Source organism: Orycteropus afer, unplaced genomic scaffold, assembly GCF_000298275.1.
Source record: "Orycteropus afer afer isolate SDZICR_OR568_19922 unplaced genomic scaffold, OryAfe1.0 scaffold00297, whole genome shotgun sequence".
In the NCBI taxonomy this organism is placed as follows: Eukaryota; Metazoa; Chordata; class Mammalia; order Tubulidentata; family Orycteropodidae; genus Orycteropus; species Orycteropus afer.
The window spans coordinates 2319150-2343466 of record NW_006921884.1 but is presented as its reverse complement, the minus strand read 5'-3'; the positions used below and the strand labels follow the sequence as shown (position 1 = coordinate 2343466).

Here is a 24317-nt window from a genome sequence, read left to right as displayed (position 1 = left end):
CATGCATAAATGAACTTATATATATATGAATGAATATATAGTGAATATATCCACATTGTGTGTAGATTTCACATATCTTGCTTTCACCAAAGATTATGTCCCCTATACTAAATTGCAGTCAATGGTGATATAGTTATTCTCAAAGTATGTAGCTGATAGAGTCCAGTAGTCCAATATGTAAGAATTCTAACTAAGGACTTTTAAAGATGGAATGTGTACATGACACAGAACTTGCTAGAGTTAGCCATTTTACCTTGATTGTTGACGAGAGTCGTCAGTTTCATCTTTCAAATGATACTGCATTCCCTCAGAGTTCTGTAAGTGGCTGAAGAATATGCATTATAGAACATTATATTTATTTCACACTTGAAGATGCTATATTTCTGCTGTCACATCCTAAGGTGTAGATATTCTTCATGGCTTTGAGAGTAGTAATGACCTCTTCAAAACTGCACTGAAGGTTATTTTGTAGCCTGGCAGATACTTTCTGCTGTGTAAGATTTGTCTTTATTTTCAGTAGGAGAAGCTATATTTAAAAAGTGTTAAATATTGTTAACCCCTACAGTCTCTCTTATATCAAAATGCTGTAAGATTCTGAGTGTAGATTTAATATTTGGATTTGCATAAATTTGCACTGTCTAATGTGGTAATCACTGGTCACATGTGCTGTTGATCACTTAAAATATAGCTAGTCTGAATTGAAATATGCTGCATATTGTAAGTGTAAAATATATACCAGACTTTGAAAACACAATACCATAAAAAAAAATGTGAAATATCTCATTAATGATTTTTATATTGATTAAATGATGGTATTTTTATTTTGGGGTTAAATAAAATATTGCTGGAGTTAATTTCACCTGTTTTGTTCTTGTTTTAAAAATGCATCCACTAGAATTTTTAAAATTATATATATATAGCTTACATTATATTTGTACTGGACAGCACCTATATGAGGTCTTGGTTGTCATTTCGTCACTCAAGAAGTTTTTGGTTTTTGGCTCTTATATCATCCTATTGATCATGAACATATTTTAGTGATATTTTTATATTTAAATAATATAAACATTTTTGTTATAATTGTCAGCCTTCGGTCCAAAACAAAGGCTTAGGGTTACATAGTGGCTAAGACACTTGCCTGCTAACCAGACGGCTGGTGGTTCAAACCCACCAGCCACTCCTCGGAAGGAAGGTTGGGCAATCCTACTTCCGTAGTGATACTGCCTCGGAAACCCAAGGAGGGGTCGCTATGAGTCGGGTTTGACTTGACGGCACATAACAACAACAACAACAATAAAAGAAAGTCCCAAATGTCAATGCTAAGTCTAAAACTGAATTTATCTTTGATCATATACACTCTTCCTTCTCCAGTATGATTAAGATCAAAGCTAGAAACCTGAGTATCATCCTTTACTACCTTTCCTTTACCCCTCGCATTGGTAATCACTTGGTATAAATAATAATTTATATCTCAAATCTTTCCCCTTCTACTCCCACTGCGCATATCTTATTTGAGGTTCTCAGTTCTCACCTAGACTATCATACTAGTCAGAATGCTGGGAGATCTGGTAGCATAGGGCATAAGGCACTTGACTGCTAACCCAAAGGCTAGCGGTTCAAACCCACCAGCTACTCCTCAAAAGGAAGGTTGGGCAATCTACTTCCGTAGTGATATCACCTCGGAAACCCAAGGAGGGGTCGCCAGGAGTCAGGTCCGACTCGACAGCACATAACAACAACAACTCTTCTTCTGAAGAGACATGTCATCTCCGTATTCCCAGAATGTAGCACAGAATAGGACCCAAAGTTAACACTCAATGAACGTTTGTTGAATGAATAGATGAGAAACCTGATTATATTAACCAAAAGTCATAGAAGAAAAAGACTTTTACTCCTACATAACATATGTACAGGCAATTGCATACACAAATTAAGTGCAGATGTAATATGATTCTCTGGCTGAACTTACCAATGCTTTAAAAAATACACAGCAGTTTTTGCATTTGCATTCTTTAGCAAAAATTCTCTTTATTGGGTATTTCTGGATATAATACTATCTGGTGATATAATAAGTGTTCTATTTTGCCAGGGATTTTGATTTGCCAATATAAGTTTATGGCAGTCAGTCCAGGGAATCATTGGTGCCATGAAGACAGCTCCTTGTTTTTGTCTGGAGTCCCCACAGGATTATACTACATCTGGCAATAAGTAGGATTCTGTTCTGGCCCTCTTCAAAGGCAAAAGACTGCTAGTATTTATCAGATCTATGGGGATAAGCAAATGGAAAGGGATTTAATTTTTTTGGTTTTGTTTTCCTTCTATTTGTAACTGACTACAAAAATGAAACCTCCAGAAGTTCATACAGCAAATTTATATATTTTTTGATGGCTATTGAAGAGGAAACAAATTTTTTTTTTCCTTTACCTAGGTGGATAATTGAAAATTTTAGATTAAGATCTTATTACTTATGTGTGTGTTTTTATAACTAGGTTACTTTGGAGGCACAAATTATAGTTCTCACAATTGTTTTTCTAATTCTAAGGATACTTTACTACTTTATTTTAAAGAGCTGCACATTTAATATGTCTGTTTTACACTTGTTAATATCTGTAAATATTGAAGCATTATATATGCATTTTGGGACTTTTGTTGCATACTTATCTGTGTGAAGAAATATACTCCAAAATTACTTTCTGAGGAGAATGTTGGACCTGTCATAAGATAGGCTTTTAGCTCCTCCAAGTGAGAGTGGACTAGCCTTCCAGATAAGCTTGTGTCTTTCTCCATACACTCTTCCATTTTTAAAAGATTATTAGTCCTGAAGCTTAGTTTAGCTGTTGAAGCATGTGTCTCTGCATTTAACTGACAAATAAAATGGCTGCATTCCAGGTACTTGTCATGGAACATAATCTAGAACCTACCATTCAAAGCCTCACCTAAGAAAAATAATATTTATGCAAGATTGCCTGAAGAGTATGTAGTCTGTCCATTTGTCTAGCCTTTACACTATCCCAGGATTAAGTCATTCCCTCAGAGAGTCACATACCTGGATTCCATCATATTGCCAAGGGAGGAATTTCTTATCTTAGAAATAGAAATAATGTGTTTTTTCCAGGCCATCTGGTTTGTTTTTACATTATAGTCATTTTGTCTCTCTTAAGTGTTCGTGTTTCTTTCTTTATGTTGCCTGCTAGAAAGCTTAGCACCACATACATGTCTCACCTCTAACAAGTCTATAGAGTTTCAGGGCTTGATTTTTGTGTACTATCTCCTTTATTTTCACATTACTTCACTTATGTTAAATTTTCTTACCTTGCTGTGTAGTTATCATTATAAGCTCTGGAGTTTATTTTATGAACTAAGTTACATAGCATGCAAAAAAAGAAATACATGGGTGTATATATCCCTTAATTACAGTATTCCCCACCTAGTCTTACTAAACTAGAATTAAAAAAAAAACTCTCTGTCCCTATATAACTAGTTTAATGTATCTGTACATTATGAATTCTTAGATTTTAGATTAAGAGTGACCTAAGGTTGAAATGTTAATGAAATGTTTCAGTGTTCTATAGTTCTAAAGAAAATAGTTGCATAAAATGTCAGCTTATACGAGTATTTAACATTTTAAAAAATCATCTCTTAGAAAGGAGGATAATTGTGCAAGTTTGCCTAATCCTTTTGATCTTGGCACAGAGCAATACAGACTTCAGTTGAGATTAAAACTGAATTTCAAAGGAAACATGGCCTTCAGTGTGTAAAATATATAACAGCTGGTTGACTAGTCCATTTAAAACTACACAGTAACAATCGTAGACAGAATGATTCTCCTGCCAAAAGATGCACAAGTACTTGATGGTTTTATCAAGATATGATACTAACTCATACTTTTCTTTAGTAATGATATAAATGTAGAAATGAACAGTGTGCTGCCAGCTCTAAAATCTCTCTTCAGCCCAGCAGTTCAAGGGCAGTTTAGAAGTACAGAACTCCTTTTAGTGATTTCTCTTTCTACTTTTTAGCCTCGACTCAATGTGTTGTTGACTAAATTTTATTTTTTAGAACTGTCAGATAAAATTTTTATCCTTTGTATCCCACAGTTTTTAAAGTCTAAATTCTTGAACCTCTTGGAATCCCTTTGGCATTCACGAATTCTTGCTTTTAATGTCATAGCTTCACCTATGTTTTTCAGCTAAACTTTTTTTTGTCAACAGTCCAAAACTTGCTTCATATTTTTATGTGTTGATGTTAAAATAAGTGTCTGAGCTTCTAAAGCATTGTATTTATAATCACTAAGGGAGACTCTTAAACACGTGATAATAGATTATAGTTCATGAAATATTTCAGTATTTCCACTATCATGTTTCACCTGAAAAAGTAATCATAAAATAGGTTAAATGTGTGCATTTAAAAAGAAAAGTTAGGATTGGGTGTGTATTTGGTACTTCTGGCAAATCACATTTGCAAAGCACATTTATTTATATACTGAATTTGTATTTGTTCAATATTAAAAAAAAGGATTGATTACTCTGTGAGCTATGTTGTTTGAAAATTCTTAATAGAAAATTTTCTTTACATTTATTTCAAAGAAGGAAAATTACAGGTAAATTAAAAATTCACTAAAGTTAGTTGACTTCACCACAATCTCAGAGCCAGCATTTAAGGAGTTAATGTATCTTATTAGAGGGACAGGAAATCTGGCAACTATTGCAGAAACTAGACCTAATGGTGCACACAAACAATTTGTCAGTCTTCTTAAATGTGAATAGCTTTCCGCAAAGTGGCTGCTCTTGCTTTGTTTGAACAGGCTAAACTTTTCCTTTTTGGACTTTAAATCTTAGAAGTGAAATGTGATCCACATATTCAATCAAAATCATTTAATTCAAAGCATATTTTGATTGGAACAAAGTTGACATGGAAAGAAACTCTAGAATAAAAAAGTTGAAAGGACTTTATATCATATATTTAGCAGGAAAATTTGAAACAGTTCTAATTAGGCTGAAAAAACAGCTTTCTTAAATGTAAATTACAAAGGTCATATATCAATGTTAAGGAAACATTACCACTAGTGTTTGAAATCCAGCACATGCAAACATAACAGACCAGTTCGTTTTAAATCTCTGTGTGTGTGTGTGTGTATGTGTGCAAGAAGAAGGTTGTGTTACATATATTTAAAATGAAAAATACTTAAAATTCCAAGTTCATAAAGTTGTATGTTACATTCTTACCAATCCAAACATTAATTCCATTAAAATATCTTACTATCTATACTCAAGACTCATGATTTTACAATTAGAAATGTACAAAACTAATTTTTTATTCTTTTCTTCATGGAGACTTAAATATGATTAAATAACATCTGGTAGCATAGTGGCTAAAGCACTTGACTGCTAACCAGAAGGCTGGCGGTTCAAACCCACCAGCCACTCCTCGGAAGGAAGGTTGGGCAATCCAACTTCCATAGTGATACTGCCTCGGAAACCCAAGGAGGGGTCGCTATGAGTCGGGGCCGACTCGACGGCACATAACAACAACAACAACAATACTTCAATATATATCAAGTCAGAAGCGTTAATCAATGTTTTTTTTCTCTTATTTGAAACTCATTGCTGTGGCATTTTATAGCTGTAGTAGGTTCACTAGAAGCCTGGAAATGGGTATAGCAGTAGTGCTGTAGGTGTACAGATAATATGCATTTGCACTGCATAGGCCTATTTCTTTCTAGTTATGTGATTATTTGTATATTTAAAAGTTTATACATAATATTTAATCATCTTTGCTTCTTTTTAATTTTTTTTTAAAGTCATTTATCCATGATATATTTAGTTGCTTTTTTAAATGGAATGGTATGATAGCATTTAGCAAGAGTATAAATACGTGTTAGAATTAATCCGGGAATTATACACATAAAGTTTCCTAGAGAAGTCTAAGGCAAACATTCATCTAGTAATTTCTTTTGATTTTACATAATTTTTACATTACATATATATATATACATACATGTGTATATATTATGTACAAATGTTACAAAAATTATTCCTATTTCTATTCTTATTTCGAGGAGAATCAAGTAATATGGTAACTTATTAAGAAATAGCTTGCTTTGTTCAGGAAACTGTAAGCTATGTGCAGAATAAAAACTCTAAAATACAAGGTGGTACATTTACTTAATCTATACAAACTTATATAAAATACATGTATACATAATGTACATGCAAATGTATACTTATATATGTGCATATATGTGTACATTATAGATATATGTAATCTCTACAGACATTTGCAAAATACATGCATACATAATATACATGCATATATACACATATATGTATATATGTCTGTATACATTACATATACATGTATTTTATAAAAGTTTGTATAGATTATCTAAATGTATGATTTAAAGTACCACCTTTTATTTTAGAGTTTTTTTCTGTATCTAGCTCAGAATTTCTTGGAAAAAGCAAACTATTTCTGAATAAGTTATTGTATTACTTAACTATAGAAAATAAGAATGATTTTTGTGACATATTTATCAATAAATAATTTATTTCATTAATGAGTTAGTGTCAGGCAAACATAGATTGCACTCCTTTCAGTGAGATTTATTATTAGATACATACTCATATATGTTACAATTATTTCTGATAACAGGGTTACACAAATGAGTTATTTATGAATAATTTACTATTATCTTTATAATAGGAATGCTTTAATTTGTTGATGTTTGTGATTTGTTTGTTGGACCAAACAAATGGAAGTAACTAATAAATGTTTGTATTTGACATCTGTATACTATACTTTTTAACATATCTCAAGTGTTTCGGTCTCTGCCTAATAGATCTCATTAAAAAAACAGATATCAGCCCCAAGACAGTTTGTCAAGACTAATATGAGTCCCCCTGGACTGGATTGACAATTTCTGTGAGGCTTCATATGATAGTCTTTTCATCGTCTTATTTGATCCCTTAACAATTGGACATTAGTTACACTGATTTATTTTATAATAACTCAGATGAGTTGAATATTATTGTATTGTGTTGGACATTTTAGTGGATTTTCTTTTTTACGAATCTCATTCAGAGCACATACTAGGTGTAAATTATATATCCAGCCTGCTAGGGGAGTACTAACAATTGATTAGTTAGGTTTGAAAGCAGCATGGGAAGAATGTTACTATCCCCTAGCTGCAAGCTGTATTTAACTCCAGTCTTAATGAGAACTGCCTATCCTTAAGGTTTTGAAAAATCTCAAATGCTTAGCCTTCTCCTGACTTGTTATTTTTTTGTGATTAAAAATGCGGATCTTAATAATTATTTTATATAAGGAGTATTTTTTAAAACCTTAACATCTGAAAAAGGAATTTTAAAGAATAATGACTTTTTTAATGTATGTTTTATGATTTATGTTTTTGGATCACAAAAACTGACGTTATAAGGCATAATTCCACAGTTTAGTTCTGAATTATTTTCTATTATGTTTTTCCCTCAATTTTCTCTACCTCCTCCTCCCCTCCTTAAGTCTTCAGTAAGTACATTTGTTTATTTTATATATATGTATGAGATATACTTTCATTTAGGCAGTTGTCATTGATATCTAAAAGATGTTAAAATGGTGAACTGAATTTCAACATTTGTAATGATTTAAAAACCTTTTGGAATGCTCTTATATCCATAGCCATTATTCTTTTGAGTCCCTTCACAATAGATGCTTAAAGATGACTAATGGGATTATTTATTTATGTATTTATTTATATAAAGTCTATTCATGAAGGTAACTCATTATCAATCTATAGAAAAGATATTGCCAATAATTCCATGAATTACTGGTCACCTCATAAGGATTGACCAGTATGACACTGTAAAGGAAGGACTGAACCATGGCATTGTGGTCATCTCTCCACGTGCATTTAGGACATAATATCACCATACAGTATTTTTCATTTCAACGTTTTTGCTTAAAATTCTGATGTTCTCTCTAGACATAATGGTTTAAGCATCAAAGCTAACGACGTCACCATTTTGAAAGTGTATAAAGAAGTAATCATCTATTTAAAAAAAACACAAACTTGCAGTTCTTTGCTTGATAACATAAAATTGCCCTAGTTTTCATAGCTTTAATATTACGAAAATTCATTTGTACTTAGTCATTTGCTGAGCATTCTAGAATTTTATAGTCTCAAATCACAACACCATGGCCACTCAGGAGACTCCTGACTGTTTTATCTTATTAAACAATTTTGAAATCATTAATTTTTAATTAGCTTGGTGAATTTTTTTTTTTTTAATTTTATCGTTTCAATAGTGTGTGTGTCTGAACTAAACGTTTTTTATTTAAACTACTGGCCAGAGTATTATTTACATAAATAAGTGAAGGTTCTCTCTAAGACTACATACTGTGAATATGCTTCATATAGTCACACTTTTTTGTAGACTCAGAGATATCATTGTTAATCGATTATGTAGAGCTTTTCAGCAGTTTATTAACTCAGATTTTGAACAACAAAAAGAATGTAAACTAGAAGATACATATACGTCCCTCTGATTGAAAGTTCTAATTAAGTGAATTGGAGAAAATTAACTGAAATTAGCTGTCAGAAAGTCACATTTAAATGAGTGATGAGCTAATCTGGCAGTAAACATTTAAATGATATAAATTGCCATTTAAGTGTATGGTTTAATGTTTGTCATGCATTAATGTGACATGAGACTGCAGTGACAATCAAGCAGCTTGCTCTAATTTGAACATATTTAGGGCTTTTGTGTGGAGTGCACTGCACACAAATTAAGACAATTGCTGTTTTTATGTGTCACTTTAAACGTGCTCCCCCACCCCCACCTATCATAGGCCCAAGTTAATGAAACAGACTATCATTTTTGTGTGCAACTTGCATTAGTAATTCCTGAATTTTTATGTTAATCTTAAATTTATGTACTTAAAATTGAAATTTACTTAAAGTTATTACAAGTCCTTGTCTTCTTATTTCAAATAAAACATCAAGCAGTTTTGTGCTTTCTTAGCTGTTTACTAAATTTGTAAGTATAATACCTTTTTAAGAGATATATTAAACAATAACTTGCAAAATTGAAACTAGTTAATATATCTAAAAATTATAATTTAAGTAGTTTCAATTCTGAAAGTTTTAGGTATACATTGGAATGTGAGAATTGCCTAGTTTTATTTCCAGTATTATTTTTTACATTTTTTAGTTTGTGGTATATTATAAAGCCATATTAAATATTATTAGTTAAAGTAAATATTTTATTATTTGTGCTTTACCATAAAGGTCTTACTTATTCATAGGCATTCATTTCAATAAACCATATATGTATACAGAGGTACGTTGTTGTTGTTAAGTGCCGTCGAGTCGTTTCCGACTCATAGCGACCCCATACACAGCAGAACGAAACACTGCCTGATCCCGCGCCAGCCCCACAATCCCTGCTATACTTGAGCCCATCATCGCAGCCACCATATCAATCCATCTCCTTGAAGGCCTCCCCCTCTTTCGTCGACCCTCCACCCTACCAAGCATGACATCCTTCTCCAGGGAATGGTTCCTTCTTACAACATGACCAAAATAGGTGAGACGAAGTCTGCCCATTCTTGCTTCCAAGGAGCATTCTGGCTGCACTTCTTCCAGGACAGCTCTGTTAGTTCTTTTAGCAGTCCACGATACTTTCAGCATTCTTCGCCAGCACAACTCAAAAGCATCAACTCTTCTTCGGTCTTCCTTATTCATTGTCCAGCTCTCACATGCATACCAGGCGATTGGAAATATCATGGCTTGTGTCAGGAGCACCTTAGTCCTCAAGGAGATATCCTTGCTCCTCAGCACTTGAAACAGTTCCTTCGCAGTTGACTTTCCCAATGCTAACGTCATCTAATGTCCTGACTGCTGCTTCCATTGGCATCTATTGTAGAACCAAGCAACGTGAATTCCTTGACAACTTCAATCTTCTCTCCATTTATTATGATGCTGCTCATTGGTCCAGTTGTGAGGATTTTTGTTTTCTTTATGTTGAGATGTAATCCATACTGCAGAATGTATTCTTCAACCTTCATCAGCAGGTGCCTTAAGTCATCCTCACTTTCAGCAAGCAAAGTTGTATCGTCTGCATATCTCAGGTTGTTAATGATTCTTCCTCCAATCCTGATACCACGTTTTTCTTCATATAGTCCAGCTTCTCGGATTATTTGCTCAGCATATAGATTGAATAAGTGTGGAGACAGAATACAACTCTGACTCACTCCCTTCTTGATTTTAAACCATGTAGTGTCCCCTTGTTCTGTTCGAACGACAGCCTCCTGGTCAAGGTACAGATTCCTCATGAGTACAATCGGAATTCCCATTCTTCTCAACGTTATCCATAATTTGTCATGATCCACACAATCAAATGCCTTTGCATAGTCAATAAAACACAAGTCAACATCTTTCTGGTATTCCCTGCCTTGAGCCAAGATCCATCTGACAACAGCTATGATATCCCTTGTTCCAAGTCCTCTTCTGAATCCGGCTTGAACCTCTGGAAGTTCTCTGTCAATATACTGCTGCAAATGTTTCTGAATTATCTTCAGTAAGATCTTACTTGCATGTGATATTAATGATATTGTTCTATAATTTCTACATTCTGTGGGATCACCTTTCTTTGCAATGGGCACAAATATGGATCTCTTCTAGTCAGTTGGCCAGGTAGCTGTCCTCCAAATGTCTTGGCATAACTGAGTGAGTGCCTCCAATGGGGCATCTGTTTGTTGAAATATCTCAATCGGTATGCCATCAATTCCTGGAGCCTTGTTCTTTGCCAGTTCTTTCATTGCAGCTTTGACTTCTTCCTTCATTACCATTGGTTCTAGATCATATGCCACTTCCTGAAGTGGATGAAGATCGATCAGTTCTTTTTGGTACAGTGACTCTGTGTATTCCTGCCATCACGTCTACATGTCACCACAGTAGGACAAACCGACAGACAAGTTTGTCCTGCTGTTGGAGACCTCTCGTATCCCCCCCACCTGGGTCCCTGTGGCTGACTGTTCCTCTGTCTGGCTTCCTGTCTTTTAATCCCCTTTCTCCTGCTCTTCTGGCCTGCTTCTTTGGGTGTCCCTGAGTTTCCCCTCCTTACCTAATCCCTTAGGCTGATTGCTCTTCTCTTTGGCTTCCTGGGTTTTATCCCCCTTCTCCTGCTCTTCCGGCCTGCTACTCTGGGTGGGCCTGATGCAGGAAACATCAAGAGAAGAGGTATACCTGTATATAAACAAGGGTGGCTTTTGTCGCAAGAGGGTCTATATCTTTTTTTATAATTTATTTTTGTGGCAGTATAAGACCGCAGTACTCAAAGCAGACATTCCTTATTGATTCAGCTAAAATATTGTTTAATTTAATGATGGCTTCATGCAATAGTTCTGGTTCAAGGTTTAAGGATTATTTCAGGACAATAGATTCAGGAGCCTCCCCAATCTCAGTGGATCCAGTGAGTCTGGTTTTCATACGAATTTGAAATTCTGGTCCCTGGTTTTTTTCCTTTTGGACCATATCCGTCTATTGCGTCCTTGATGAAAATGTTCAGTAATAGTAGCTAGGCACCATTCATTACTTCTGGTCTCATGACAGAGGTGGTAGAAGTTTATGGAGGCAGTGACACCTGTAGTCTGTTTCCTTCTCTGATTCCTGGGTTGCCTTCTTCCTCTTCTGTTCCAAGTGAATAGAGACCAGTTGTTGTGTCTTGGATGGCTACTTGCAAGCTTCTTAGACCCAAGATGTGGCCCTCCAATCAAGGAGGTAGAACAGAAACTCTAAAAACAACTTTAAGCCAATTGACTGGCTAGATCCATGAACCATGACCCTAAACCTTTAAACCAAGAAAATTAATCCCATGAAGTAGTTAGTTGTGCCTGAGTAGTATCAGTAGTCGTATTAACTGGTCTTCCTCGTAGGTGTATAGATATTATCCTATCACTGACAGCATTGTACTCCAGGATAGATGTTGAAACATTCTTTGTGATGATAAATGCCATGCCATTCATTACCTCTTCAATTTGTTATTTGCAGCATAGTAGATCATATGGTTGCCTGATTCAAAATGGCCAAAACCAGTCCATTTCAGCTCACTAATACCTAGGATATCAATCTTTATGTGTTCCATTTCATTTTTGACAACTTCCAATTTTCCTAGATTCGTACTTCATACATTCCACATTCCAATTATTAATGGATATTTTCAGCTGTTTCTTCCAATTTTGAGTCATGCCACATCAGCAAATGGAGGTCCCAAAAGCTTTATTCCATCCACATCAGTAAGGTCAGCTCTCCTCTGAGGAGGCAGCTCTTCCTCAGTTGTATTTTGAGTGCCTTCCGGCCTGAGGGGCTCATTTTCTGGCACTATGTCGAACAGAGTTTCAGGGCTTTTAATGAAGTTTTCCAGTAATACATCAGGCAGTGTTTCACTGCTGTTGATAAAGTTTTCACTGGCCAATTATTTGAGAAGTGGCTGGGCCCTTTCTTCTTCTGACTCTGTCTTAGTCTGTAAGCTCTGTTGAAACCTATCCACCATGGGTGACCCTGCTGGTATTTGAAATACTGGTGGCATAACTTCCAGCCTCACAGAAATACACAAGCCACCACAGTACAAGAAACTAACATACAAGTAGTGGATAGATAACTGGGACCTTCTAAAAATTAGGCACTTATGTATATCAAAAGATTTCACCAAAGGAATAAAAGAGAACCCACAGGCTGGGGGAAAAAGTTTGGCAAAAATTTATCAGATAATTGGTACAATGATAGACAGATAGACCAATGGAACAGAATCAAAAGTCCAGATATAGACCCACTGATCTATGGACAACTGATCTTTGGCAAAGGTCCAAAACTCATTAGATCAGGAAGAAACAGCCTCTTTAACAAATGGTGCTGACAAAACTGGGTATCCACCTGTAGAAAAATGAAACAAGACCCATACCTCACCCCATACACAAAAACTCAAGCTGGATCAAAAACTTAAATGTAAAACCCAAAACTATAAAATTCATCAAAGATAAAACAGGGGCAAATCTATGAGCCCTAATTTACAGCATAAATAGACTGTCAGCCATAACCCAGAATGTGTAGAAGATAGAAGAGGAGCTTGATGCCTGGGACCTTTTAAAAATTAAATTCTTACACGCATTGAAAGACTTCATCAAAAGGGCACAAAAGAACCTACAGATTGGGAGAAAATATTTGCCCATGACATATCTGACAAAAGACTTACCTCCTAAATCTAAAGAAAATGTCAACACCTCAACACCAAAAAGACAAATAGCCCAATTCACAAATGGACAAAAAACTTGAACAGATACTTCACCAAAGAAGATATACAAGCAGCCAACAAGCACATGAGAAATTGCTCACTATCATTAATCATTAGAGAGATGCAAATCAAAACAACAGTGAGATATTATCTCACCCCAGCAATAATAGCAAAGTTCAACAGGTCAGAAAATAATAAATGCTGGCGAGATTGCAGAAAGATTTGAACTCTTGTGCCCTGCTAGTGGGATTGTAAAATGGTACAGCCATTGTTGCAAATGCTATGGAGTTTTCTTAAAAAAACTGAAAATAAGTACCATTTGATCCAGCAATTCCATCACTAGGAATGTATCCTAAAGAGGTGAGAGAAGGTATGTGAACAGACATATGTACACCTATGTTCATTGCAGCACAATTCACCATAGCAAAGAGATAGAAACAACAATAAATGCCCATCAATGGATGAGTAGATAACCAAGTTGTGGTATATCCACACAATGGAATACTATGCTACATTAAAGAACATGAAAGAACAATGAGGGATCCGTGAATCATCTCACAATGTGGATGAGCCTGGAGGACATTTTGTTGAGTGAAATAAGTCAATCACAGAAGGGCAAATACTGTATGAGCCCATTACTGTAAAAAGACACAGAAGGGTTTGCTTAAGAAAGGGAATTCACTTTTTAGGTTACCTGGGTGGGGAGGGAAGGGGAAGAATTAATTTAGGGCTAGTTGGGGTCTACATGCTGATGTGGGTAGGGGGAGGGATATACAGGAAGGATCTATGACCATCATGATAACATTAGGAAATGGTAGGAAAACGAATTGTGCACATAAGAGATAGACAACAGATGCTAATACCAACCAAGTCCATGATACTGTGTTGCCATTAACACCAAACACCAGGCTACGGATAAACACATAAACACCTGAGATGATCAAATTGGGGGGTCAGTGAACAAAATTATACTCTAGACCAAGGATAGATTCAGCTGAGGCTAATCTTGCACAGACATCAGTGATACAAAATATCTGCAGTCCTTACAGAAACAATAGAAGACAGACACAGTAATCCCTCACAGACAACCAGACACTATGGGAGAGAGATCTAATAGATCTACTGTCTCAGGACCATCGTACTGGGGGACACCAGATTCATTTGGCACAACAAAATACATAAAAGCCTTGATCCACATCCTACATTGGTGATTAGCGACTGGCATCTTAAAAGCTTTCATGCGGCCATCTGAGATGCAGGTAATGGTCTCCTAGCGTTGGAAGCAAGGAAGAATGCAAAAAAAACCACAGGGGCATTTGGAAGCAATCAGCAATAGGACACGATGGCCCTCGAGACCAGAAGAACTAGTTGGTGCCCGGCTACCAATGCCAACTATCCTGGAAAGGATCAAATCTGGAGATCCTGTATAGAGTGGGAGGAAAAATGTGGAACAAAATCCAAAAACTCAATAATAACCAGAATTACTGGTCAGATGAAATCTGGTAAGACTCCCAATACTATGGCCCTGGAATACATTCTGTGCCTGGAATAAAACTCACTCCCAGGGGCTAGCTCTCAGTCCAATAGTTAACAAGATGTACATGTAGACCACTCAACCCAGGATGATGCACCCACATACTCTATGGGAATACATCCTTTAGAGCAATAGACCACAGAAGACCAGAGGACCAACATTCAAATTGAGGAAATGCAGGCAAACAGTGTATAATCATGGGCACAGGGGGAGGGTTATAGGGTAGGCAGGGGAGGAGACTGGGTTAGGGTTGGACATGGTAAATGGGGAATGAAACTAAATGTACATGTAACATTGAATGTAAAACAAGCTCTTAAAAAAATTATCAGACAAAGGGAAAATCTTTACAATTTATAGAAAACTTCAACACCCCAACAAGAAAAAGACAAATAATACTGTTGAAAAATTGGCAGAGGACATTCTTCAGCAAAGAAGACATTGAGGCAGCCAACAAATACATGAAGAAATGCTTGTAATCATTAGTCTTTAGAGAGATACAGATCAAAACAACAATGAGATATTATCTGATACTAACACTAATACAAAGTTTAAAAAATTAGAAAACAACAAATGGTAGCCAGGGTGTGGAGACACTGGAACCCTCATACATTGTTGATGGGACTATAAAATGGTGCAATCACTGAAAAACGGTATGATGCTTCCTTAAAAATTTGGAAATCAAAATACCATATAATCCATCAACACTGCTATTAGATGTATATCCTAGAGAAATAAGAGCCATGACATGAACAGATATATGCATACCCATGTCGATTGCAGCACCCTTCACAATAGCAAAAAGATGGACACAACCTAAATGTCCATTGATGGGTGAATGGCTAAACAAGTATGCTGTATACACACGATGGAATGCTATACATTAAATCCACAAAACATAATGTGGATAAACCTAGAGGGCATTATGCTGGGTGAAATTAGTCAATCACAAAAAGACAAATGATGTATTAGACCACTGTTCATAAAAAAAAAAAAAATCAAAATGTTTTCACACAAAAATAAATCTTCTTTGATGGTTATTGTGAGTGGAAGTAGAAGTGAGGTAAACTAGTATCTATAGGGTAGACACATAGTAACTTAGGTGGAGAGGAAGGCATTAAATAATGAGGAAAATGTCAGAACAGAATGATCAAGGAATGGGAAAAAATAGGTTAGTCAATTTTGTTTTATAAATGGGAGATTTCTACTTACAAATATTGATAGCATGACAGCAAGCCACACCACAAATACATCACTGCCATACACATGGTTACTTTAAAATAAGAATTAATTTCGATGAGCTATATTACTAGCTATAACTTGGTATATTTTTAATTAACATTCAGAGTTTGAGTTTGAGAGATCTGTGATTTGAATAGCAGTACTTACTGGTCCATAAATGAGCTCTGGCATAGCACAGTGGCTAAGACACTTGCCTGCTAACCATACGGCTGGCGGTTCAAACCCACCAGCCACTCCTCGGAAGGAGGGTTGGGCAATCCTACTTCCGTAGTGATAACTGCCTCGGAAAGCCAAGGAGGGGTTGCTATGAGTCGGGTTTGACTCGACAGCGCATAACAACAACAACAACAACTGGTCCATAATAAACTTTTATGTTGTAGTAATTACAGACAGTGTTAACTATGAATACTTTAAAAAGTCTCCAGTTTTTAAACTCTTTAGTATTCATAACTTTCTTTAATGTAGCAAATATTTATTGGATGTTTATTTAGTAAGGAAATAATGGATTACACTGAAATAAATGTAATGTTATAACACTTAATTGTACTCATGTGGAACTTGTACATAGACCAAGAGGCAGGTCAAGCAAAATGAGGATGTTGTTGATGTTGTTGTTATGTGCCCTCGAGTCGGACCTTACTCATAGCGACCCCTCCTTGGGTTTCCGAGGCAGTGTCACTACGAAAGTAGATTGCCCAACCTTCCTTCCGAGGATACTGTGTGGTTAAAAATCAGGAAATGTGTAGGTCAGGTTCGATCTTTTCACCATACCTGCTCAATCTGTGTAGTAAGGAAATAATATGAGAAGCTGGACTATATGAAGAAGAAACAGCATCAGGTTTGGAGGAAGACTTAATAAGAACCACCATAAGCAGATGACACAGCCTTGCTTGCTAAAAGTGAAGATGACTTGAAACACTTAATGATGAAGATCAAAGACTACAGACTTTCGTATAAATTATACCTTAACATAAAGAAAACAAAAATCCCCAGAAATAGACAATAAGCAATATCATGATTAACAGAGAAAAGATTGAAGTTATCAAGGATTTCATTTTACTTGGGTCCACAATCAATGCCCATGGAAGCAACAGTCAAGAAATCAAATGATGTAACATACAACACAGAAACATTGTTCCATATCCTACTTTGGTGAGTAGTGACTGGGATCTTAAAAGCCTGCAAGCAGCCATCTAAATTCAATGATGAGTTGAAAAAAGAAGAAAATTATAAATATTTCAGATGTAAAAAGAAGAAATGAAGATTGAAGAAAACCAAAGATACATGGAAAGAGTTAGTCTAAGGGGCTGGTACACCATGAGATCCTCAGCCTATATGACTATGAGACCAGAAGAACTAGATGGTTGCTGGGCAGGGATCTGTGTAGGAGATCCTGGATAAAGTGGGAGAACAATGTGGAACAAAACTCAAAATCATTTTAAAAAAATAAAGAACCAAGTTTGCTGGTCTGATAGAGCCTGATGGAACCACTGAGATTATGGCCCCTAGCTGCCCTTCAGGTCTAGAATTGAACGTACTCCTGTGGCTTCTAGCCAACAAAAGACAGGCATATGAGCTGAACATTTACATTAGGTAGATAAACTCCTTGGAGAAATAAATCATGGGAGAATAGAAGGGCTGTGTATGCACAGGGAGACAGCTCGGGGGGCAGGAGTCCATAGGAGGGAAGGACACAGGGAAGAGGTAACTGTGGGGAGGAAGTGGGAAGAGAACTGTTGCATCATGGGAAATTGCAGTCAATGTCACGAGACAAAGTATATGTGAACTGCTGTATGGAAAATGAATTTGCTCTGTAAACTTTCACCCAAATCACAATTAAAAAAACTTTTTTTTTTAATCAAATGATAAATTGCATTAGGCAAATCTCCTGCAAAAGACCTCTTTAAAGTGTTAAAAAGCAGAGATATCACTTTGAGGACTAAGTTGCACCTGATTGAAGCCATGGTATTTTCAGTTGCGTCATATCCTTGGGAAGAAAGCTGGACAATGAATAAGGAAGACAAAAGAAGAATTGATGCCTTTGAATTGGAGCCTTGGCAAAGAATGTTGAATATACTGTGGACTTCTAGAGAACAAACAGACCTGTCATGGAAGAAGTACAGAAGACTGCTTCTTAGAAACAAGGATGGGGAGACTTTTTTTTTTTTTCCTCGTATTTTGGTCTTGTTATCAGAAGGGACCAGTCCCTGGAGAAGGACTTAATGCTGGTAAAGTAGAGAGAGGGTCAGTGAAAAAGAAGACCCTCACTGAGATGGATTGACACAGTGACTGCAAAAGTGGTCTTAAACATAGCAATGATTGTGAGGGTAGCACCTGACCAGATAGTGTTTCATTCTGTGATACATAAAGTCTCTGAATTGGAACCAACTCAGCAGCACATAACAACACAACAATGTGGTTGTCTTTTAGGAACAATGCTAGTAACTGAGAATGTAGTAAGAGATAGGAAGTGGATCTTGCATGCGGAATTACCATGGAATAATTGATTATGCTCATTCGTTACTAAATAATAGCATTATTATATTAATAGCATCAAATATTTGGTGTAGTGTAATATTAATACTTATAATAGTAAATCAGTAATTAGAACTATCTGCTCCACCTCAAAATTTATTTGTTTCAGCTATTGAAATAGAAAACAAAATGCTTTAATTATAGGATAATTATAAATATTTCAGGTGTAAAGTAATTTTTTAATGTTTTCATATTTTCTTTCCCATAATAGCCTTTATATTACATGACTTCCTTTTTTGAAATGTAGATTGCGTCCCTGTCAGGCCCTGAGTTATAAATGTGATCAAGAGAGACCCAGTTCTGGCCCTCATGGTGCTGCCAGTAAAGTGGAAGAATAATGAAATATAGGCAGTCTATTACAATTCACTGTGACAAGTTCAGGAGAGTCTAATTATAAACAAGGAACAGATTCTCATAGTAAATAGGACATCAGAATAGTTTTTTTTTTTTTTTTTCCTTAAGTCTTTGTTTAGAGGAAATGTAGTGCTAAACTTTACTGCTTGTTTTAAAATTTTCCTATTTTTTTTTATTAGAACTCGGCACAATAATCTGATCTCTCCCTTTTTCAGGCCCTAGAGAGTGAATTTGTTTCCTGCCAACTTCACCAATGGATTGATCTCATTTTTGGCTATAAACAGCAAGGACCAGAAGCTGTCCGGTCCCTCAATGTGTTCTATTATTTGACCTATGAAGGAGCTGTCAATTTGAATTCAATAACTGATCCTGTATTGAGAGAGGTAAGTTATCTGACTGAGACAGAAATTTCTAATCAAATATCTTTAGACTAAGGATACTAGATATCATCTTCCTCATCCTTTCATTTTACTGATGAATAAACTGAAACCAGGTGGGTGAAGTGACTTGAGCAGTACCATGTAGTTAGTAAGTGATTAGCTGGGATTTTAACCATAGATTTCTTTCCAACAAAATGTTTGACTTAGTTTAAAATGAGAGTCTTTCCAGTTTAAACCTGTTAAGGGATTAATAGTTGAATTTATAATTTCTACAGCTTTGGAAGCTACTCAACATGATTTTGAAAATAGTAATTCATTAAAGAAAAATGATTGTGAGCATAAATGTGAGAAAACACAAACCAAACCCACTGCCATCAAGTCAGTTTTGACTGATAGTGACCCCTATTGGGTTTCCAAGTCAGTAAATCTTCACAAAAGTAGATCACTCCATCTTTCTTCTGCAGAGCAGCTGGTGGGTTTGAACAGCCAGCCTTCTGGTTAGCAGTCAAATGCCTTAGGCACTGCACTACAAGAGCGCCTTATGTAGTACATATCTAAGTAGATATACAGTGAAACCTTGAGAGCCAAAACTTGAAGGGATTGCCTTGTGTTTCCAGGTCTTGTGCAAGGTTTCTACCTTTGACAGGGTTCAATCTTACTACTTTTCGATTTCTGATCCCTAGTTATTCTAGTTTGCAGGTTTTACTGTGTAACAATATAAAAGTTTATAAATGAAGGTTGGGATGCATTTCTGCATCATCAGATTTGGTGTTAGACCTCATTGAAACGTGTTTCATCCTTGGTATTTATTTTCTAAGGGAAAACACTCAAATAAGGTCTTAACAAAAAGTCTTTTCCATAGACTGTGAAAACCAAAACCTGTGTAAGACAGAAGCCTGTCAGAGAAGGGAAACTAAAATATTTTCCACTAATGGAGAGTGATAGAAAAATGGTATGACTTCACCCTGTCAAGGTGGAAAAATGATGAGATCCAGAAAAACAAGGCAGTCCCATCAAGTTCCATCTCTCACAGATTTCACTGTATTTCAAATCTAATTATGTAAACTCCTAACTCTAATGTATCTTATATAAAAAGATTATAGGATTGAGCAAAAATACCCTTGAATATCTATACAATTTTAGGAAAGAATTATAAGAAACCAGGGGCTTTGATTCATAGTTTAAGTTGTATATTGGTTTAAAAGGGAGCATACTTTATAATGACTAGGTTTATCCAGGTCCCTGGGTGGTTGGTGCACATGATTAAGCACTGGACTACTAAACAAGTGGTTGGTGGTTTGTACTCACCCAGAGACACCTCAGAAATAAGCCCTGGTGATCTGTTTTGGAAATGTCATAGCTTTGAAACCCTATGGAGTGCATTTCTACTCAACACACTTAGGGTTTGCCATGAGTTGGAATCAACTCAGCAGTAGCTAACAACAACAAAAGTTTGTTATTTTTCACCAGCACTTAAAGTACTCCTTTCTAATTCTGTTTCTGACCTGATCATGTTGAAAATATATAATAAAGACATCTTTAAATAAATTGGCATTGGCATATTGTTGTTGTTATGTGCCATCGAGTCAGACCCGACTCATAGCAACCCCTCCTTGCATTTCCGAGGCAGTATCACTATGGAAGTAGACTGCCCCATCTTCCTTCTGAAGAGTGGCTGGTGGGTTTGAACCACCAGCCTTCTAGTTAGCAGTCAAGTGCCTTAGCCACTACACCACCAGAGCTCCCTGGTAGCTTATTGGCATATTACCACCTGGTTTATGTGCTAGATAAAGGTTAGTACACAAATGAGAACATCCATGTACTTGCATGTACATTTATTTTGAATTGCTGTTTTAAAACCATAGAAACAGAAAGCTGAGCAAAATAAACTCTTAAAGACCTTTCCAATTTTTCAGTTCTATAAGAATGTTCCATCTAGGGGGCATTTTATTTTATTAGAGCAGCAATTAACTGAATGGCACAGAACATACATAGAGTTCTATGTATAAATTTGAGGTAAAATCAACATACAAATGTTACAAAAGAGTGTGTAATTTCATTCTTAGAATAAGTAGTAGTATAGCCCCATTTGCTTTATTATTTAATTATTTTTTTAATAAAAAGATATTTGAGAACTACTTTGTTCTTTTAACTGCCCGTAATTCTTCAACCAAATATATTTCCTGCTTTTATTATTTTATGTTTCCCTGTATCTATAACTCCACATAACTATTATTTGACTAAAATCCCAATATAGATGTGATTTTTAATCTCCTGTTTTACTTAACATACCAGCATGTATTTATACCATAATATATTTATGGTGGAGCTCTGGTAGCACAGTGCCTAAGGCATCTGACTACTACCCAGAAGGTTGGTGGTTCAAACCCACCAGCCACTCCATAGAAGCAAGACTGGGCAATCTACTTCCCATATTTCTTTTGCTATATATAATCTCTATGTTTTTAATGTTTAAATTCCATAATATTCTAGAGTTGCTATGAAAATGTACTTAATTTTCATTTCCCTCATTGTGGGAGCCTTTTTTTTTTTTTTTTTAATTAAGACTTGTCTCTTGGTAGATCCAAGATAATATAACTAGCTACCCCTTTTACTTCAAAGTTTATACATTCTTTACATGAAAGAGGATGCTACTCAACCTGTACCTGTCTGATGTTGTTGTTATGTGCCATTGAGTCAGACCCGAATCATAGCGACCCCTCCTTGAGTTTCCGAGGCAGTATCACTACGGAAGTAGATTGCCCAATCTTCCTTCCGAGGAGTACCTGTCTGATACAGCTAGTTAAAAAGTGAAACATCTCTATCAGGTGGTTCTTTCCTCTGTAAGACACTTAGTGTGACCAGTTCCTTGTTTTTATTCTTCATTGATCACCTCTCTACCTTACACAAACCAATTACATGAGTAAGGTACATGATATATAAATTCTATCTCACTAAAGCTGTTATCCTCAGCATAATTTTACTTACAGATGATACTAATGATATTGATTGATAATTCTGCATTCTGTTGGACCACTTTCTTTGGAATGAGCATGAATGTGGATATCTTCCTAGGTGGTTGGTTGTTGTTGTTGTTGTTATGTGCCGTCGAGTCGGCCCCGACTCATAGCGACCCCTCCTTGGGTTTCCGAGGCAGTATCACTACGGAAGTAGGATTGCCTAACCTTCCTTCCGTGGAGTGGCTGGTGGGTTTGAACCGCCAGCCGTCTGGTTAGCAGGCAAGTGTCTTAGCCACTATGCTACCAGAGCTCAGGTGGTTGGTTAGGTAGCTGTTTTCCAAATGTTTTGGCATACACGAGTGAGTGCTCCCAGAGTCGCATCTATTTGTTGAAATATGTCATTAGGTATTCTGTCAATTCCTGGAGCCTTGTTTTTCAAGCCCTGTTTTTCACCAGTGTCTTCAGTACAGCTTGGAATTCTTCCTTCAGTACCATTGGTTCTTGATTATATGCTACCTCCTGAAACAGTTAAAAGGCAACCAATTCTTTTTAGTACAGTGACTTTGTGTATTCCTTCCATCTTTTTTTTCATGCTTCCTGTGTTACTCTATTTTTTTACCCATAGATTTCTTCAGTATTGTAACTTAAGGCTTCAAAATTTTCTTCAGTTCTTTCAACTTGAGAAATGCTGAACATGTTTTTTCATGTTGGTTTTCTAACTCCTGGTCCTTGCATATTTCATTATAATATTTCACATTGTCTTCTTGAACTGCCATTTGGAATCTTCTGTTCAGCTCTTTTACTTCATTATTTCTTACATTCATTTTAGCCACTCACCCTTCAAGAGCAAGTTTCAGAGTCTCTTCTGACATCTATTTTGATCTTCTCTTTCTTTCATTGGAGCTCTGGTAGCATAGTGGCTTAGGCACTTGACTGCTAACCAGAAGGCTGGCAGTTCAAACCCACCAGCCACTCCTCGGAAGGAAGATGGGGCAATCTACTTCCATAGTGATACTGCCTCGGAAGCCCAAGGAGGGGTTGCTGTGAGTCGGGTCTGACTCGATGGCACACAACAACAAAACAACAACTTTCTTTCATATCATTTTAATGACCTTTTGCTTTCTTCATATATGCTATCCTTGATGTCATCTCACAACCCATCTGGTACTTGGTCATTAGTGTTCAATTCACCAAATCTAATGTTAAGATGGTCTCTAAATTCAGGTGAGATATACTGGTTCTACTTTGGCTCTTGTGACTTTTTAAAATTTTCCTCATCTTCCCCTTGAACTTGCATATGAGCCATTGATGGTCTGTTGGGCAATCAGCCCCTGGTCTTGTTCTGACTGATGATAATGAATTTCTCCATCATCTCTTTCCATACATTTAGTCCATTTGACTCCTGTATATGTTCTATATGGTCAAGTCCACATGTATAGTCAACCATGTATGTTGTTGAAAAAAGCTGTTTTCCATGAATAAGTTGTTGGTCTTGCAAAATTATATCCTGCAGTCTCCAGTATTGTTTCTATCAACAAGGCCATATTTTCCAGCTACAGATCTTTCTTCATTTCCAACTTTGTTCTAAGCACTAGTAATTAACAGTGCATCTTCATTGCATGTTGGGTGAATTTCAGACTACAGAAGTTGGTAAAAAAAATCTTGAATTTCTTGATTTTTTGGCATTAGTGGTTAGTGCATAAATTTAAATAATAGTATTTCTTTTAGGCATATGGGGAGCTCTAGTGTCATAGTGCCTAAGGCATTTGACTGCTAACCGGAAGGCTGGTGGTTCAAACTCATCAACCACTCCTCAGAAGGAAGGTTGGGCAATCTACTTCCATAGTGATGCCACCTCAGAAACCCAAGGAAGGGTCTCTGTGAGTCAGATCTGACTCGAGGGCAGTGAGTTTGGTTGTTTTTTTGGTATAGGCATATGGATAATATCATATTACTGGCAGCATTGCACTTCAGGGTAGCTATATATATATATATTTTAATGCATTTTATCGAAATATAATTTATGTAC

At 36.1% G+C, this 24317-nt stretch overlaps 1 protein-coding gene across 1 annotated transcript in view; it reads left to right on the top strand.

Moving 5' to 3' along the window:
• Nucleotides 1-24317, top strand: part of LRBA (LPS responsive beige-like anchor protein) — a 1065192-nt gene that overhangs the window by 922055 nt on the left and 118820 nt on the right. The window contains 1 exon segment of the mRNA XM_042782393.1: nucleotides 19164-19331. Coding sequence (XP_042638327.1) covers nucleotides 19164-19331 — 168 coding nt within the window.